At 35.7% G+C, this 19,955-nt stretch overlaps 1 protein-coding gene across 1 annotated transcript; it reads right to left on the reverse strand.

Annotated features, from left to right (window-relative positions):
• Window positions 1–2,218: 2,218 nt before the first annotated feature.
• Window positions 2,219–12,869, reverse strand: LOC132544028 (programmed cell death protein 4-like). Its single transcript, XM_060207588.1, has 9 exons — window positions 12,419–12,869; window positions 10,315–10,418; window positions 9,902–10,015; window positions 8,418–8,639; window positions 7,117–7,329; window positions 6,595–6,702; window positions 4,907–5,017; window positions 4,465–4,604; window positions 2,219–4,165 (listed from the first exon to the last, which is right to left on the reverse strand). Exons 1-9 carry the CDS (start codon window positions 12,711–12,713, stop codon window positions 4,105–4,107), a joined length of 1,368 nt encoding a protein of 455 aa, XP_060063571.1. The 5' UTR covers window positions 12,714–12,869; the 3' UTR covers window positions 2,219–4,104.
• Between the last annotated feature and the right edge of the window lie 7,086 nt (window positions 12,870–19,955).

Here is a 19,955-nt window from a genome sequence, read left to right on the forward strand (position 1 = left end):
CCCCAAAACCTATCCGTCTCTGCTACGCAACAGTCGGCAAACGTTCTCCACGACGTCGGTATACACGACGTTGACCGTATGCTCCAATTAGGCTGAGCCGGAACTCATCAGTAAACAAGACCCGCCTGCACTGCCTCAATGGGAATATTCTGGGGGCATGTCTTGCCACCAAAGTTATACGACGCTGGCGACGAGCAGCGGTAAGAGGCGGTCTACAAACGGGTGACGTGTCCACAGACGAACTTTCCGCAACCGTTTCCCGACAGTTTTTGCATGGATAGGGCGGTTATGAGTACCTTTAATATGAAGGACAGATTCGATGGCAGTAAACTGCCGATTGCGCAGGTGCGCGAGACGAATAAATCTGTCTTGACGTTATGACGTCACGCGCGGACGCCCAGACCTGAGTCTGTCAGCAACCCGCCCAGTTTCCCTTAGAGGTCTTCTAACAAGACGTTCTATAGTGTTAATATGGACACCGAAATGTCTGGCTACCTGTATTTGCCTTTAACCTTGCATAATCATTACAATTGCCTGGCCCTCTTAACTTCCGTCAGCCGTGCCATAGTTTAATGCGATCAGAAATTAAAAAAAAAACATCCGAAAATAATGTGCCATTATTAAGACTACCTAATAGTATGACGAGCAGTGTAACTCAATCTCACAACACTGTTGTGCACGTGATTTTCCCGGAAGACATCGTCATGCAATACAATAAAACAACATTCGATACAGGACCATGTGCATTGTAATCTAGAGTTGCTTGAGCGATTTTCATTGGTTTTTAACAACGCGTTCGCAAGATATTGCAAATAATGTCACCCTGCGTTTCTTTATCCCCTGAGCATACATATCCGTGTCAGTGACTTAGATTGAAATTGGTCTGATCAAAATTTCTTGGTTGGATACATCCCTGATCATAACCAAGGTTTCATATCTGTAAAATACATCGAGACGATTACCCAATTTCACGCAGGCGACTCAGTTTCGATTTCAACCACACTCGATTAGAATCAACCGGACTCATTCCCGATTCACAATAGACTGAAAATGGACAAAGTATAACCCATTTCCTATCTACTGTAACCTGATAGTACAAAGGATGGCAGCAAGAAAATTGGAAAGGGGTTTGGTATGATCTTTTATGAAGTTTATGAATCCAATGTAAACGAGGAAGGTCCCTATACTTATTATTAATCTGTAATCCAATCGATATATTGGACAAAGTGGAGGTAGGTTTTCTTCGGTTTTCGAGCAAATCTAGTTCGTTTTGTATGCATTAAATTAAATAGACTGTGGTGTTTGCGGACAGTTTTCTATTGAATCCATAAATGTCTCGACAGGTCATCTTATGGACGAGTTTTCCTATAGTTTGGACCCTTCATGAAAAGCTTTATATTTTGGATAAATTGCCAATAACTAAGGAGATATGATATGTCATCTTTAAGTTCAATTTATGTAGCGCTTGCTTGTAATTGGGAAGCTTGGAAGCAATGGGTTCGGAGAAACTGCGAGATATGACAGGGTTAACATTATGTAGTGGGACTTCTGATGAAGAATATTACTGATGCTGTTAAAGGTTTCCGCGGATGTATACGGAAGACTTATGTATAAACAGTCAACTGTCCCATGTCGTCAATCTCACTTCCATATATAGATCATCAAGGACCTGTTTGTAACACGGACCAAGAATGGAATGGTTTCTGATAAGTTTAAAAAAAACCCGAGTAGTTTATCTATTAATCCTGTCGTAATGCCGATCGCCTTTGACCAGTGAAGATATCACATTTTCATTATTACACCCAGAGCTTTGTCAGATTTCTTCAGCAATAACAAACTGTCAAAATCTAGATGAGCACTACTATTGACCAACAGAAACTTACATGATGATGCATTTCATACTTCTCAGAAATAGCCAACTTTCATCGTCAAAATCCAAGATGGCAACCTGTCTACCATTACTTTATCCATTGCCAAATTCAAATGGTCAAACTAGGACAGTTCCTAGGGAACTTTTAAAGACGACGGCAGCCTGCATGTCATTTTATTTTTCTTACGCTGGACCATGGATTCTTAAATAGTGGTAACAAGAATCACATACAGATGGGTAATGGACTTTGGACCTCTAATGATGGTTGGCTAGAAATCTCCTTACTGGCAGTCCCCACTGCAAAACCATTTTCTTAAGTTTGGACAAATACAAAGCATACAGCTAGGGTAACTATAACCAGCATTTTATTGGTTAATCTGAGCATGATTTTATATGACAAAATACAATTGCACAGCAAAGGTAAGAGCAACAGCCCTTCCATTTGTTTAATTCTCTATGTCAAGGTCATCCCTCCTCTTCATGCACATCTGTCCTGCGCTTTTATCCAGGGACATACTGCTGCATCATTTAACATTATCTTTTTTTTCCTCCTGAATAAGGAAAATCTGTAACATGACCGATTAAGGAGTTCGAAAAATTTACACAGAAATTCAATTTTTTTTAAAGAATTTTCAGATTCTATACTGTAAAATATATCAAGATATACACATGTGAACCTATGTCTTTAACAAAAGTGCGTTATAACTTTACAATCAGCATATCAAACACTTCTAAATTATCAACAGAATTTATGCAAAATGAATATAAAGTAACTAAAAAGGAGCAAAAACAAATAAATTGGAAATGTCCTCAAATCTTACAAAAGAATTAAAATTGTTCTTAACTTTTACTTCAAAAAACTTAAGAAATATTACATGAACATCAGGGCTTGCCATTATCTTTCTACACCACTTGGTGATCCAAAATTTAATCAATACGGTTTGACCATATATTTTACAGGAAGTTATCAAAGTTTTCGACCAACTTAATGAGTTGCTTTGGCACCCACAAGCCCAGTCAAAATATTATGTAAACAGAATCTCAATGGTTAACATATTATACAGAATCATATACTTAATATACAATTATGTAAAATATCCAATTATATATCCCAGGAAAAAAGTAATCACATGTTGCCAATAGCAAGCCCTTTAAGCATTATCATAAGAAGGTTTATAAAGGTCAGTTAAGTTTAAAAAAAAAACTTCAAAAACTTTGGAATGAGCAATGAATTGATAACTTATTCCTCAACTCCTACAGTACAAGTTTCTTTTTATTTCAACAGTTTACAATGCACATTTGACAAAATACCTCAGTATAAATCCCGAATTGACAAGCATAAAATGTACATGCTATCATTAACTTATGAAATATTGAATCATATGGTAAAGATAATTTGATTAGCCCTCAAATGGAATGCCTACTTCTGACATTTCAAGTGTACATGCTATGATCAGGTTTTAGATGAAATCCACTAAAATTGCATACTTTACTGTGATAGTGTTGTGGATAGTGACAATCTTTTTATCAATACTGTATATATAATCTTTTGTGTGAAATTATATTAATGTCCTATGGTGCTTCATATTAAGCCAATATATACAAAATCATAAAAAAATCTTAGAAATAAGCAATTTTTTAAATTTAATATATAGAACATTATATTCTTAAGTAAAGCAAAATGGTGTCATGGCAAAAATTAATGTAAGTCATATTACATGCACCAAACTTAAAAAAAGAAAAAAAAAAAAAAAAAAAAAGCAAAGATGATCGGACTTCAAATAATAGCAAATTAAAGCAAAATGAGTAAAATGAAATTGTGATGTTTGTCTCCACATCAATCAGTTAATAAACACACAGAAAAAGGGTTGGTGATTTCTACCTTCAATCAACACAGTGGCAGTGGTTCCAAGATTGATACAAAAGATTCCATTTAACAAGATAGAAGAACATACAACCATTGTGTAATAACATTACACAGGACCTGGATTATCACAGAACACATAACATCACACAAGGTACAATCAAAGATTAAATGCCTCAATGCTAATTTGAAAAAGAAATCTACATAGTCAATACTGTAGAGTTGCTGCCAGCCAACCGTTCCAACACAAACTTGTATAGCACGTTGTCCTCAAACGTTTCCATGTGAACAAATATATAAGCACTTAATTGATTCCATGGTAACCATTTTCATTAGGACGGCACACCATTGTCAGCTTTCCATCCATTTTCTACATGATCTGTTCCTTGAGGCGGCCACCATCCCCCTCTGACACAAAACGCTTCCTTCCCCTGTAACAAAACAAAATCTCTAGTCAATACTGCAACAAAAATGTAATCTTCAATATCAAATCATCTTGAAAACAGTTTTTTATGGCTTGTCGTATCTAAAATCATCACTTACTTTCACCAGAAATTAAACAAGACCATGGCTATCAGGTCTATGTATACTGTCATCAGTAGAATCTGAACAATTTAAAATCTTCATTAATTAATTCATGTAAAAATTAGCCAATATCATACTATCTATCTCTGACAGACATTAAGCAGTCAACTGGTTCCATATAATCAGAAAACACACAATGCCATACCTCTGAGGTAGTTCTTGAAAGAGATCAGATCCCATCACTCTTCCTTTGTGGCACAAAGTGGCAAATCGCTCCAGCAGAGTATACGCTGCCGGAACATCCAGAGTAATATCTGGTAATGCATCATACACCCGTTTAAATCCCTGTAAAATGAATAACAAAGAAGAAAAGGTCAGCATGTATAAAAAAACGTGCTCAAGGTCCCGAACATGTGTGGTTCTCCTGCTTATTTGACAGTAATATTTACCACTGAATCAATGACTTTTTAGAACAATTTACAATTCTTTGGAGGACTCTTAAAGCAAGTGAGCTGATTTTATCAATAAATCCATACAACGAAGAATTAGCATCACAACAAAAGCACCCTTTGTAGTTTTTATCAAGTCAACTCCAACTATTAACAAATAAAAGCATATATCATTTCATGAAGACTGAAGGTACAAACCTGAGTAACTTGTTCTGGAGTAAGAACAAGTGTATCACTCCATGACTTCAATAAGCTACACATCATATCAGCTGCTCGCTGACTTCCATCTTCAAGCACTATTACGGTGGCCTGTTAAGGAATTCATGGCTATCATTAAACCACCATACATTAAACATGTAATGAATATTATCACACTTAAGAAAATTAATTTTCCCTTAATAAGGTAGATCTATATTCTACAACCAAAATCATGTATCATGCTAACTTAGATTCAAAATGAATTGAGTACGAAATACTTCTGAAACTGTGCTTTGGAAAAATTAATAACATTAGCCATTTTCCGTTGGCCTGAATATGGGTCATTTTAGTATGTTATCATCTATGTCAATGTATGTATTAAGTGTCATTGTATATTGACATCTGTATCAAATTTGGTAAATTCAACCATTCTACATTACAGCATTAGTATTAATGGACTGTCTCAGCTCTAAAGCTGAAACTGCACAAAATAAGCACCATGGACCCACCTTGTACCTAGGAAAGACAATACCATGTTTTACTGTAAATACTACCCCTCCTTGAGTGGAAAAACTATCGACCAAAAGTAGGGAGTGATTTACTTGTGAGCATCCACTTGGACATTAGTGTCTGCCATCCTTGATTATTGTTGCATCTTACTCTGACCAAAGATACACCCTATTACGCTATGATCTTTTAACCAGTAATTTATTTTGACTAAGTTATGACACAATAACCAGGAAACAGAAATAATACTCCAGTTTATGGACTATTTGACTGCTAATGGTGAAAAATTACGACAGATAAAGTTGGCCTCATCCTATGACACGTGAAAACTTCCCAGACTTATAATCTTGTTTGGTAGCTAGGAAGTAAAAGATCTGCTTGTTTCCATATTTTAGTCACAAAATGACAGTAGATCACTTCTGACTACTTCTTTATTTCATTGTATTTCATATTCTCTGCAGTTAACCTCATAAAATTGAAAGAGAACTTTTTTGAAAATAAATCTTCACAATAATGGCAGTTGATATGCTGTTTATTTTCACTAGCAATTCTGATGACAATAAAGGATTTAATTTGTCTACAACCATTGATAAAGAAGTATTGAGATGCAACATAATAAACAAGTCATAAAGGAATGGCTTATATGTCAGCGAGGTCTGGATGTCAGGTAAGACCTTGCGCATGTGACATTTCAAGCTTACACAGGTAGGCCATAAACTGAATTATCAGACAGATTTTGAGGTGAGCTGATAGGGCCAGTGGTTTTTTTAGTCTGATGATGGCCCAGGAATTTCAACATTGCTGATAGTCGCGGTAAATAATACATTCAATGGATGGTTGAAGAAACAGTTGCCTGAAATAACGATTTTGTTGATACAATAGTCTACACCATAATGTTTGTTTTAGGAATACTTTTTTGCAGTATGAGTTGTCTAAACATTTTTTTAAAACAACAAAAACATGATTTTTGATTTGTGAATTTCCTTTTTCTCACGTGGATGTTTTTTCCCCTTCACTTTTGGTGGTGGCGGCAGCGGCGGCTGAATTGCTAGTAACCCTCCCCTCTTTTTCCTGGTGGACAAACTTAAGTGGAGATAAGATTGGTTTATTTGCAGGAGGAGACATACCATATACAATAAAATACTGTATCTTTCAGATCAAACTTGAATTCACTAACTCACCTCATAGACAACCTCATGATGGAAGTGTGGAACCTCAAGTTCTTGGAGACATTGAGTGGCTTCATGGATATCGCCTGAAGACAAGTACTCTTTCAGCAGCATGACCATCTACACAGGAGAAGGGAAACAACTTCTATTACCACATGTAGAGACAATGACAAAATACCAAACTGTTTTAATGGGGGTCAGTATTAGCTAATAACAACAAACCTTAAGCTTTTAATATTGAAATAAATACTGACTTCCAACACAACCAAAACAGAAAGTATATCTTAACACTTACTTTCTACCATCATTTACCAAAGACCAATACAATATAATTCAATTTATCCTTTTCTTATCTGTCATTTATGGCAATGAAATAACAGGTCTTCTTTTATTTTGACTATATTAGAAAATCGATGTCGATCATATCTAGATACTATCATGGCAGCCAGGATTTACATCCAAATACTAATTTTTTTGGGTCTTTAAAATCATTTCTCTCTTTACGTTACTGGGTCAAGATCAATAATTAAGCACCTGTTTGATAAGATATTTGACTGGTCGGATGCCTCCTCCAGTTCCCCAAATGTTGTCGAGACGAACAATGCCATGTTTCTTACTCAACAAGAGCTCTGCTTTCTCTAAAGCTGAAACTGTGTGAGCACATTCCACGTTACCCTTGTAACTTCGCATATACTTCGGAGGAAGACAATCATCGGCAACAGCTCTGGCAATGAACTGACCAATCACCTGTTAAATCAATTAAAAACCATGAACATATGCAATCATTATTATTGTCGTTGTCATCATCTTTTCAAGCATGTATTTTTTCCACTTGTTTCATTTTCCTCTCCTGTGATGACTATGCATGTGTGAAACAAGATAACACAAAGCATAATGTTATTCCCCACATCCTACTAATTAGAGGAAGAAACAAATTATTAAAAGTAAATATTAAAATATATTAACTCAATTCCACCACTGTTACTGGTTGTTTTTGAATATGGTTTGACATCATTCGCAAAGCATATAGAGTTACATATTCAATGAACTTTACTACATAATCTATTATGGGATGTATATAAATATGTGGGTTATTATGAAATTGGAAAACTTTGCCAATTGTTGTAGCTGTATATTAACAGACAACCGGAAAATAAAAAATATCCATTACAAGAACTCCTCCAAGAGCAAAATGCACTAATAGCGTGCTAGCTTGTACAAAGTGTTTTAATGGTAGTTCTTCACTAATTTTGTTGCCATGCTCTAGAAACCTTGAACATGTGTAAATCTGTTTGTTTCTTATCTGTTTCCATGCATATGGTAGCAACAAAAAGAAAGAGAAAAAAAAAAGAAAAAGAGAAGAAACTCTACACATCAAATGGCACCACTATTATGATAGGATGATAGGTGGACATCATTTCAGGTAGTTATCTTGAACAACTTGAACATTTTACTCCATAAACAGTATTTGTAAAATTGCCCATTTCCATGGTACCAAAAGAACTTCTAAAAATTGAAAATTCATAACAAATGTTGCTCAACCAGAATGCTAACTAGATAATTATATAAAAGTTTCAGGTAATTACCTTGAATGGAGTCTTGCTCCATACAATTGAAATTTGGCCCATCATGGAAACACAGAAAGTATTGACTTGGAGAATTTCTTCATAGCAATAAGCCCTAATAGTGTCCTAGTTTGATAACTCTACAAAGTTGTTAATTAGCTCTGGTCCAGGAAACTATGCAAAACAGATGAACGGATGGACTAAATTTAATATCCCCGGGAAATCTATTTCACAAGGGATAAAAATGAAACACAAATGTAAGACTATTACCGTAGGAGCATCAGGTGTGTCTATGGTCAAGTCACTCAGGCTGTTCAATACATCATCAAAGCCATTGGCAATGTCATCGGAAGTAAGTACTTTCCCATACAGGTCAGAAATAAGGATGGAACTCAATTCACGATGTGTACACTTGTGGTCTAGTGCCATATTCAATATAGTTTCTATAACTTTAGGTTTTAAGGTGCATAATTTCAGGTCCAGCAATGTTTCCTGAAAAAAGACAAATCCAAGGATCACATACCAAACTCATTCTGCCAAAGAGAAACAAGACCCTTCAGTGTATTAGTACAAATAGTGTGAAATTTTCCGAAACAGTTAAGTAACTTGTGTCAGTACTTCACTGACATTATAACTTTATAACCAAAGACTTTCACACATACTTGTCTGAACTTTAGCATTTCATAATCAATCAGAATATTACAATATCTAAACAACAGTCAAACTTAATTTGAATTTGTAAAACTTTATTACCCCACTTAACTTTGTCAGTCCTAGCAAAATTCTTCTTTATCTTAATAATAAAGACTTGAAAAACTAGGACAAACTCTGATGTGAAGTAAAAATTGGTCCACTGAAATTATGACAAAGTGTTAAGGCAGACCGTGTCTCGAGTACATATTGTTATCATTTGTCGCCCTACGCCCGGTATCGCTTTAAATTGTGAGAATAAAATCAGTTGGCTACTGTTTCAATAAAACCAGGTCCATGATTTTATTAACTTTAATTAACAGTGAAAGTTCAGTGGTACTTGGAGCAAGCCATTTATATACACTGAAAGCTCACAACAATGTGACACAGAAATATGGGCCACACCGCACTGTAACAATAATCTTGGTCTGGTATTGGCTAGTGTTTTCACACAAGCATATATGGCTTGGACATTAATAGAGAAAGCTGAAGAAAGTCAGTTACCATCGTGAAGGTGATTTTGAAGCAGTCAACATCACATTATGTCTACTGCTTTTGTATTACTTATAGTCCTCAATATATTTTGCACTAATATGGACACTCCTAGGCACTTATGTTGTGTTGTGCATGTATTTGTGCTCTTTTACTTCCGGTTTGAAACTTCCATCTGTTTACCAAGTGTCTGGAGCTTTCACTTGCATGAAAGTGTTGTTGTAATAATTTTGTGTAATATAACATCATACAATTAGAATAAGCTTCTGAAATTGTGTAGTGTTATTCTTGTCTTTCCCTTTGTGTAGTGTTATTCTTGTCTTTCCCTTTGTGTAGTGTTATTCTTGTCTTTCCCTAGCTAGAAACTGGCATATGTGTTGGTTAATCAATGACCCAAATAACCTCATTTTTCTTTGTTTCCAAAGGCTATATATTGCATTGTACAAAGTCTTAGAGCAGACGCTGAAACCTGGTTACTAAAACTCAGATAACTCAATTTTTTTCACAACCCTAATGACTTTGAGTTTACAAAGTTTGACTGTATCTCCTGTGTAGAATTATCAAGGTCTCACCTGCACTTCTGACGTATCACCATGGTTGTAGTATTCAGAAATCACAGGTTCGAGAACCTTTTTAAGTTCTTCCTGAGAAACTTCTAGATCTATTTTTTCTACAAAATATTCATCCTGAAATCAAAAATATATTTCATATGAATAAAAACCAATTGGAAAAACGTGCTTTTCTCCAGGGTATTAAACTATGAAGAAGTTTGGTTGTTTTTTTCTTTTTATCATGAAATGTTACATCTTCAGTTGTGTGCTTAGCTGCATTTTCATTTATATAGTTACAATACACATGTCGTAAAGGTCTTAAAGCAAAATCATGCCAAGTATTGAAATGCTAGTCATTAAAGATCAGGATCAATCATTACTGTGGAAGTTTCTATCATATTGTATGAGGAAATACATCAGCTGAAGATTATTACCTCGCTCTCAGAATCATAGTTAGGGTCATTTGCATCTTTGCACCTCTCTTCCATTAGGATTTCATCTCCCGGTGCTCCCCACGTTCCTTTGCCTCCTGCGCCACCTGTTCATACCACAAAATAACCTTAATTCAGTGAAAACAATAATAATAACTAGTTAAGACTTCAGCCAGTTGATATGAAATGACAGTTTAGATATCCACTTTTCCTGTCTTTGATCCAGATAAACTTATATAGAGAAATTGCTCTTGTGCTATGTGTTGTTCTGTTTGTTACAAGATAAACATGTTCTGCTTTATCTAATCAAAGTGCCCTTTCCTTTATGATGTAGTGCTCAGGGTTTCAAAATTAGTTCTTGTATAAGGTGTCCTTTTTATCCATCCCCAGAGACAGGTTTTCTGGGGTTTGTAGTGTCCAATGAAGAGACCCATTACCAATTGAAAATTGTCCTGTGTTTCCCTAGCTCAGCTTTTATTTTCCCTATTTGCATGCTGTTTGCATAAAAATGTAGAAGTTTGTTAAAAAGATTCTTTGTATTAAAACTTGAAAGTGATGTACATTTGATGTATAACAGTCTGATTGCAAAAAAGTTTGGGGAGACAGCAGGATTATTTTAAACTGTCAAATAGCCATGGTCATGATCTGAATGAAAGGAAATAACTCATCTCTAAAATGATGAATATTTCATACATGAAAATACCATTTTCATTATTTTGCTGATTTAATAAAAGAAGACATATCACTGATGGCAAGTTCCCATTTTTTAGTGAATCATAATTATCCCACTTTCAATAAATCTTGTATACAGGTACAGGGTCCATGCTCACTGTAAAGTTATTTACTCACAAATGCTAGAAAATATATATTATTAATATCCCCAAATTCAATTTTTATAATTTTGTTCATTTTATAATTCATTATTTTAAATACCTTTGTTAAAAAAAGGCTTGGTTTTCACTTTGATCTTTGATTTGAACTTTCAACTACCTGAGACTTGTTGAAACATAACCTTTCAACTATTTCAACCTAAATTAACACAACTGCAAAACAAGACATTATCTCTCTGTCTGGCTGTAGGTATAAACACCTGTAGATTTGATTCAAAATATGTTTTGTGGTTTTTACCTGAAAACAGCATATTATCTTGGAATATCACATTCAAAATGTTGTGACTCTGTTAAGTGTAACATCAAACTATCTGCCATCACAGAACATCAAAAGATGAAAAACAAAAAATCTCAACAAAGGTTATGTTCTATTTATTTCAATATATCATTTTCTTTAATGAAAACTTTATAAGTGGAATCATCTTGTTTCAGAGAGGAAAAAGACTGAAACCAGTCAATTGACAAAGATTTTCATCTCTAGAAAGTGAAAGGATATATATTTTCCATCCATTTTAACATTTATTAATCTATTTTTGAATTAGCTTTTTCTTCTTCCTGATTAGAAATGTACTATAAAAGAAAATCAACAGTTCCTTTGTTTAGTGTCATAAATGTTTCACTTGTAAGACAGACTATACCCATATTTTTAATTTTATTTTTTATAAAATATATGTAACAGATCATTAATGGTTTCATATGTAAATATTGCATCACCTTGTTTATACAAATCTCTAACATTGTATGTATAGTGATGATGCAATCTTAAAACTGTTTGAAGACGCTTTCCTAAGTCAGGCGGTTCAATCATCCGATTCACCAGCTTATAATTAGCCTAGGGTGATTCATAAGTGACCTTGCACAAAATGAGCGCACTAGGTCATATTATCCCATACAAAGTGTTAATATCATTTATACTAATAGTTCAATTTAAAACTTCTGTTTTTGTCTTAATTAACCCCAGACTTAAATTAAATCAGCATAAATCGCTGCTTTAAAAAATGGCCCACAACACCTAATGTTGTTTGTAAACATGGCTGACGGAACACGTGGTGTACGTGGAACAGATAAACAAACAAATCCTTCCGCGGACATTTTCATCCAAAACATCGATGTCGAATGCCAGAATTCAACTATGACAGCATTTAAATTGGCATCCAGTGAATGCTACAAAAATTAATGGCCATGAAAAATAAGCAAAATTTAAATAAGTAGCTCACCTTTCTTTGGTAGGCCTCGGCCGCGGCCATCCCTGGATTTACGGCTATTTTTGTTTACTGCGAGTGCTTGTTTTGCTTGAGCTGCAGTCTTCGTTTCCCCATTTAAAACCAGTGCGTCAGGTCCTGAATTCTGCCGATGAAATCGTTTTGCTTTCCTGATAATTCTTCCACCTGGAGACTGACTGTCAGTACCATTTAAGTCCTCAGTAAACCCATTCCCGTTCAATTCTGATATTTCACCGTCGCCATTTTGGAATTTTTCATCAACATTAGACACTTCGACTTCGGTGGTCATGACAGGCGTTTAAGCTACAAAATTTACAAATACAGACTATCTCAGATTACAAAGTACAGAGTTCCCAACCCTGCACAAAATGCACAAGTTACCTTGAAGGCAAAATGTGCTACTGAAAATATTTTTCTTGACCACAGCTTGCAGCGCGAAATCCTCTTTCCCTTGGTATGAAGTTATGACACGTGATCAGAGTCAGTCGTTTTGATTGGTTAAGATGAACACGTGGTAAACAATCCGTTCACGATCTAATTTTATCCAAGTGTTTACAACAAACGTAATGTGAAGGTCATACAAACAAAGCGATCGACATTGCCAAAAAAGCCACATAAACGTTTACTGTACTTAAGTCCTGACGTGACAGACTCCTGTCGTCACGGACCTAGGACTGTGGTGACAACAAATGTCTTTATGTATGCTTGTTGTATGGTTCTTACCAGCCAGAACAGTATACAATAGTTATCAATTTTTATAATTGGTTGTAAAAGCTTCATGCTCTATTTCGGTAGGATCGAGTTGCGACTTTTAAATAAAATTGATTTGGTTAGACCAGGGACGTCCCTTGTTAGACTTTACAAAAAGATTAAACTTGATGACATCACTTCTAAAGACCTGCTTAAGCCGAAGACCGATATCTGAGCCAGAACATTCTTTATACATGTAAATTGGATACAAAAAAATTAAGGATCACAAATATAAGCGTTTTTTGTCTGCCACCAGCTTGACACTCCTTGACCATCGTTTGATCACCAATGTATACACAATAACTTTTCGGTAACGATTTGCCTTCCCAACCATGAACGTGCGACAAGATATCGGGTAACACAGAGTTAGATCAAATTGCCAATGGCGGTTTTATTGCAAGTCTGTGTGGAATCATCGTAAAAATCAAATGACAAATTTTGTTTTTTTATTCTGAATGTCCTGTCATTTTGCATCCGGTTTTGAATATTTGTTAACATGCGACATCACCCGACAGCTGCACAGACTGACCGAGCAGTCCCAACGGGATGCTACAGGCAGGACAATCATTAAGAACTGTGTCTGCACACTTCAATATGTCACACAGTGTCATTCCTCGATTATGGAATCGATTCAAGATGAACGGAAACGTCACCGGGAGACCTCGATCGGGCAGACCACAGTGTACGACAGGGTCGTTATTTAACGGTACTCTTATCCGAGACGTATAACACACGTCTCTGCTCTTACAAGGCGAAATCGGTTTAAGTAACGACTTCCGTCAAGCAACTAGAGTAAGAATTTCTGCATAAATAGTGAAGACTAGACTTCACATCTCTGGATTACACGCTCGTGAACAGACTCGCTATACGCCCTCGACTCACACGCCGTCACCTTAGCTGACCACAGCTTTGTACGGATGAGTCCAGGTTTTGTTTGGACTTTCATGATGACAGGTGTTTGGCGTGGGGTGGGTCAGAGGTAAGCTGACTGCTGCGTCTCTGAGCATGGCAGTTTCGGTGGGGGCTGGATAATGGATTGGGCAGGGATCACGTTCGAATGTCGGATTGACTCAAGCTGAACGTAATTGATGGGGTAGCCTTACAGGTCATCCAACTGTAAGACCCTTTGCAGATGATGTCGGCCCCGAGTTGGTACTGATGAACGACACTACCCGAACACATAGAGAGCTCTTTACTTGAATGAGTAACTCCGAGCGTATCGATCACCCGACCGAACATGCATGGGCCATGTTACAACAACGCATTACCGATCGTCCGCGGCTTCCTGTCGACCGACAGGAACTTGCTGATGCATTTCATCAAGAAAGGTAACATATTCCATGAACGACTGTACGGCGCCTGATTCGCAGCAAACCAAACCGATGTCCTGCCGTTCTTGGGGCCAATGGAGGACACACTATTGATAGTGTTACCGAACCCATGCCAAAGTATTTTGAATTTTCAGCGCCATTGAGACCTTAACTTTGTTTTAGAGGGTTATGGACTTTTGATGCAATTAATCACGACACGCTTGAATGATATTGATTCAAAATGGTTCCAAATTATTTTCTTATTGTTTGACTTCACTCCAGTGTGTCCAGTATATAATGCACGAATAAGGTAGAGAGTCCCACTGTTCAGCGTTGCGCCTCTTGCAAAGGAGAGTTCTTTCGACAACACAAAAATTGTTTGAATGTGAGCTTCGGGGTTAACTATTTTGACTCCATTGCTTGTTTTTATGTTTTATATGACAAAACACGAATGGGTCATCTGATCATAATCAAATACAAAAGCAGCAGTAATATTGAGCAGCCATGTCGGCCATCTTAGATTCTAGACCGTCTAAAAAAATAAGACATTGACAAGATCATCTCAGGATCATTTCATGCCAAATTCAGATGAATAACACTTTTTGAAATTGAGAAGTTTAAATCAGATGTTGTTCCGGAAAACCATAGTTACGAAATAATGTTACAAATGGACGTTGGACGAAGACGAAATATATCAACACTTTGTCGACTTCCTCTCTTCAACATCCTAAACAATTTTCAGCTACAGAAAATAACTTTAGAATGTTTTTTTTTCGACACAGTGGCCACGGCGGCCATATTGCATATCGGACCGAATCGAAAATTAGCAACACTATGTCAGGACAACCTCGGAATCATTTCAGGCCAATTTCAGCTGGATTCCACTAAAGAACGTGAAAAAATTAAAATAGGTGTTGCCATATACAACTTACGACAATGCAGAAAAATAAGAACACTTCTTTTCCTTATCATCCCCACCAATTTTCAACTCGATGGGACCAAAGTAGCTTGAGAAGAAGTTCAAAATATGTAATTATCAAGTCTCTAGCTACTGCATGTCTGGAAACTGTGTCATTCATACTGGACATGAACTTATGAAATTATTTACATATCATGTCAGTTCAATATTGAATGCTATAACAAGATTGCCGTTTTAGTCGTTGAATATACATCTAATAATACCCTATTGTGATGTCACGATTAGACTGAAATGACGTGACACATTTATCGATTACATCGTGACATCACAATTGATACCAGGTAAAGAACGGAGAGGACGTAAAAGCATGACATGGGAAAGTAACCTCCCCTTTAAAAAAATAATAATAAAGAAAGGAACATTTTGTCCAAAATAATTGATCAAATGATCCATACAAATTCCTTTCCAAATGTTTTTATATGTGATTTAAGGAACTCGTCTCGTTTTTATGCTTTAGAAGAGGGTTGCTTTGAAAATAAATAGAAGAAAGACTTTATTCATTAATTTCATAAGAAGTGAAAATCATGTAACATCCTACATGTATTCGCCAGTGCTGTTACTTATAACCTATTATTATTATTATTGCATTCTTAACGGCCCCTTATCTCCTGTTCGACGGTCAGCTTACATAATGTCATTACAGTGTCTTGAAGACGCCATGAAAATTCATGAAATTAATGAAATGCTATGAATTCCATCAGTTCATTAGAGTGTTACAACAATGGATACGTCAAATTAAATTTTGCCCGGGTTAGAAGAAAAATGAAAATGATTGTACAGGTGAAAGACGTTTTCAACAGTCTATTCCCACAATTCAAGTAAGAGTTGCTTCCCATGTAACAAATAGCAGATCGTCATCCATAAACGTCGTTATGTCATTCTATACACACATATGCTGTCCAAACAACATGATGATGAAAAGGATTATGTAAAAAAAAAAAAAAAAAAATGAGTATGACCAAACATTAATTTCATTAATATCATCATCATCATCATCATCATCATCATCATCATCATCATCATCATCATCATCATCATCATCATCTCTTGCATTACGCTGAAGCAACATTGCTATCAAGTTTAAGTGTAGAGTGTGATATAAACGTATATAATTTGTCAATAGCTATATTGGTTTAAAAGAGGGGGCGTATATAATGAAGGGATGTTACCAGACCTGTTTTAATGTGGAAGGAAATTATTGTCAATACATGTGATGTGAATCGGAACTGGAACCAAAATATTTTATTTCATTTTCACATGATAGGGTTCTTTGAATATATTTGCACTGGTCTTGTTGTCTAGATATTGTCATGTTCCATTACTAGACAGTAAAGTGTCATTCTTTATCAAACTGAAAGATATGTTCAAAAACCCTATTGCACTTCAAACAGGTTATTGTTCATTGAAGCTATTCTAAATTTAGTTAGAACATTTACATTTGTCGGAGAGGCAATCGAATACGCATCGAAAGACCAGTGACTAAGTGACTAAACTGAAGACAGGGGGACTTCCTAAATGTGTTTCCAAATCTGATGTACGTGTTAGGACCTACGTAGGTTACAGAATGAAAACGCAGCAGCATCTTTTAGAATATCATATCTGCAACCTCCTGTCCCTCCTATAAACATATACCCCTTCTCCACATCTCCACCCCTCCTGTCCCTACTATAAACGTATACCCCTTCTCCACATCTCCAACCCTCCTGTCCCTACTATAAACGTATACCCCTTCTCCACATCTCCACCCTCCTGTCCCTCCTATAAACATATACCCCTTCTCCACATCTCCACCCTCCTGTCCCTACTATAAACGTATACCTCTTCTCCACATCTCAACCCTCCTGTCCCTACTATAAACGTATACCCCTTCTCCACATCTCCAACCTCCTGTCCCACCTATAAACATATTCAGCTACAGCAATGTCTCAGCACAACTTTGAAAGGTTGCTTACGTTTCTCTGAAATCATTTTCTAGGTATAATATTCAATTTTTTTTACAACATTTACATAAGAAGAAACACAAAATTTTCCCCAAACTGGTTGTTGGAAAGCGCGGATAAACATATGTAACGCGTGAATATGCCAGTATAACGTGTGAAGTAGACAGGATAACGTGTAAATTAGACAGTATAACGTGTGAATTAGTATGTATAACTAGTGAATTAGTCAGTATAACGCGTGAATTAGACAGTATAACGTGTGAATTAGACAGTATAACGTGTGAATTAGTATGTATAAGTGTGAATTAGACAGGATAAGGTGTGAATTAGACAGTATAACGCGTGAATTAGACAGTATAACGTGTGAATTAGACAGTATAACGTGTGAATTAGTATGTATAAGGCGTGAATTAGACAGGATATTGTGTGAATTAGACAGTATAACGTGTGAATTAGACAGTATAACGTGTGAATTAGTATGTATAAGGTGTGAATTAGACAGTATAAGGTGTGAATTAGACAGTATAAGGTGTGAATTAGACAGTGTAACGTGTGAATTAGACAGTATAACGTGTGAATTAGACAGTATAACGTGTAAATTAGTATGTATAACGTGTGAATTAGAAAGGATAACATGTGAATTAGACAGTATAACGTGTGAATTAGTATGTATAAGGTGTGAATTAGACAGTATAAGGTGTGAATTAGACAGTATAAGGTGTGAATTAGACAGTGTAACGTGTGAATTAGACAGTATAATGTGTGAATTAGACAGTATAACGCGTAAATTAGACAGTATAAGGTGTGAATTAGACAGTAAAACGCGTGAATTAGACAGTATAACGTGTGAATTAGACAGTATAACGTGTGAATTAGTATGTATAACGTGTGAATTAGACAGTATAACGTGTGAATTAGTATGTATAACGTGTGAATTAGACAGTATAACGTGTGAATTAGTATGTAAAACATTTGAATTAGACAGTATAACGCGTGAGTTAGACAGTATACCGTGTGAATTAGACAGTATAACGCGTGAATTAGACAGTATAACGTGTGAATTAGACAGTATAGCGTGTGAATCAGTATGTATAACGTGTGAATTAGACAGTATAACGTGTGAATTAGCATGTAAAACATTTGAATTAGACAGTATAACGCGTGAGTTAGACAGTATACCGTGTGAATTAGACAGTATAACGTGTGAATTAGACAGTATAGCGTGTGAATCAGTATGTATAACGTGTGAATTAGACAGTATAACGTGTGAATTAGACAGTATAAGGTGTGAATTAGTATGTATAACGCGTGAATTAGACAGTATAACGCGTGAATTAGACAGTATAACGTGTGAATTAGACAGTATAGCGTGTGAATCAGTATGTATAACGTGTGAATTAGCATGTAAAACATTTGAATTAGACAGTATAAGGTGTGAATTAGTATGTATAACGTGTGAATTAGACAGGATAAGGTGTGAATTGGGCAGTATAACGTGTGAATTAGCATGTAAAACGTGTGAATTAGACAGTATAAGGTGTGAATTAGCATGTAAAACGTTTGACTTAAACAGTATAAGGTGTGAATTAGTATGTATAACGCGTGGATTAATATGTATAAACTTAAACTTGTGCAATTTTGGTACATAAACATCACTTGGTATCAAATCTGAAATCCTAACTATTTACAAGACTACATGAATGTAAACATCGAAATCTACAAGTCTGCATTCTTCAGTTCATCCAAACAGTAATACGCCAAATATAGTGTCTTTTTCTGCATTCTTTAGTTCATCGAGAAAGGTCCATGTGAAATACTAATTTTCTACATTCTTTGGGTCATCGAGAAAGGCCCACGTGACCTACAATTTTCCCCTCATTTCTAGGTCATCGAGAAAGATCCACGTAAAACAGTATTAATTCTTTCATTGATTTCATTCTTAAGTTAATCGAGTAATGTCAATGTGGAATACTTTTCGTTGCAGTCTTTCGTTAACTACGAAGTTTACATTATAATCGAGAAATGTCTACTTGAAATACCCTTTTCTACATCCTTTAGCTCATTGGTATAGGTCTACGTGAATTAAATGATGCGACAAGTAAGGAATTTGAAGGTGAAACACCGGCGGCAAGGACACATCACCATAATAGTGTGTTAACAATGGTGAAATGTAGCTAGATTGGAAAAAAGCTGTAATTTACATATGATGGAGTACATACATCCGGGAACTTATATGAATAGACAACGGATATTTAATGCAAACGAGAATGTGAATGTAGGGCGTTAACAAAGTTTTCAACACAGAAGGAAATGTGACAGTCGTAACTGTAAATATGTATGTTATCAAAATAAAAATAAAAAAAACCCAAATGCATCGTCATGATACAGTATGTGTTTAGTACATATATCTGTCACCTGTATCAGAATGTACTTAGTACATATATCTGTCACCTGTATCAGAATGTACTTAGTACATATATCTGTCACCTGTATCAGAATGTACTTAGTACATATATCTATCACCTGTATCAGAATGTACTTAGTACATATAT

The sequence above is a fragment of the Ylistrum balloti genome, unplaced genomic scaffold (genome assembly GCF_031769215.1).
Source record: "Ylistrum balloti isolate Yb309-2 unplaced genomic scaffold, AGI_CSIRO_Ybal_v1 Utg369778, whole genome shotgun sequence".
Lineage (NCBI taxonomy): Eukaryota > Metazoa > Mollusca > Bivalvia > Pectinida > Pectinidae > Ylistrum > Ylistrum balloti.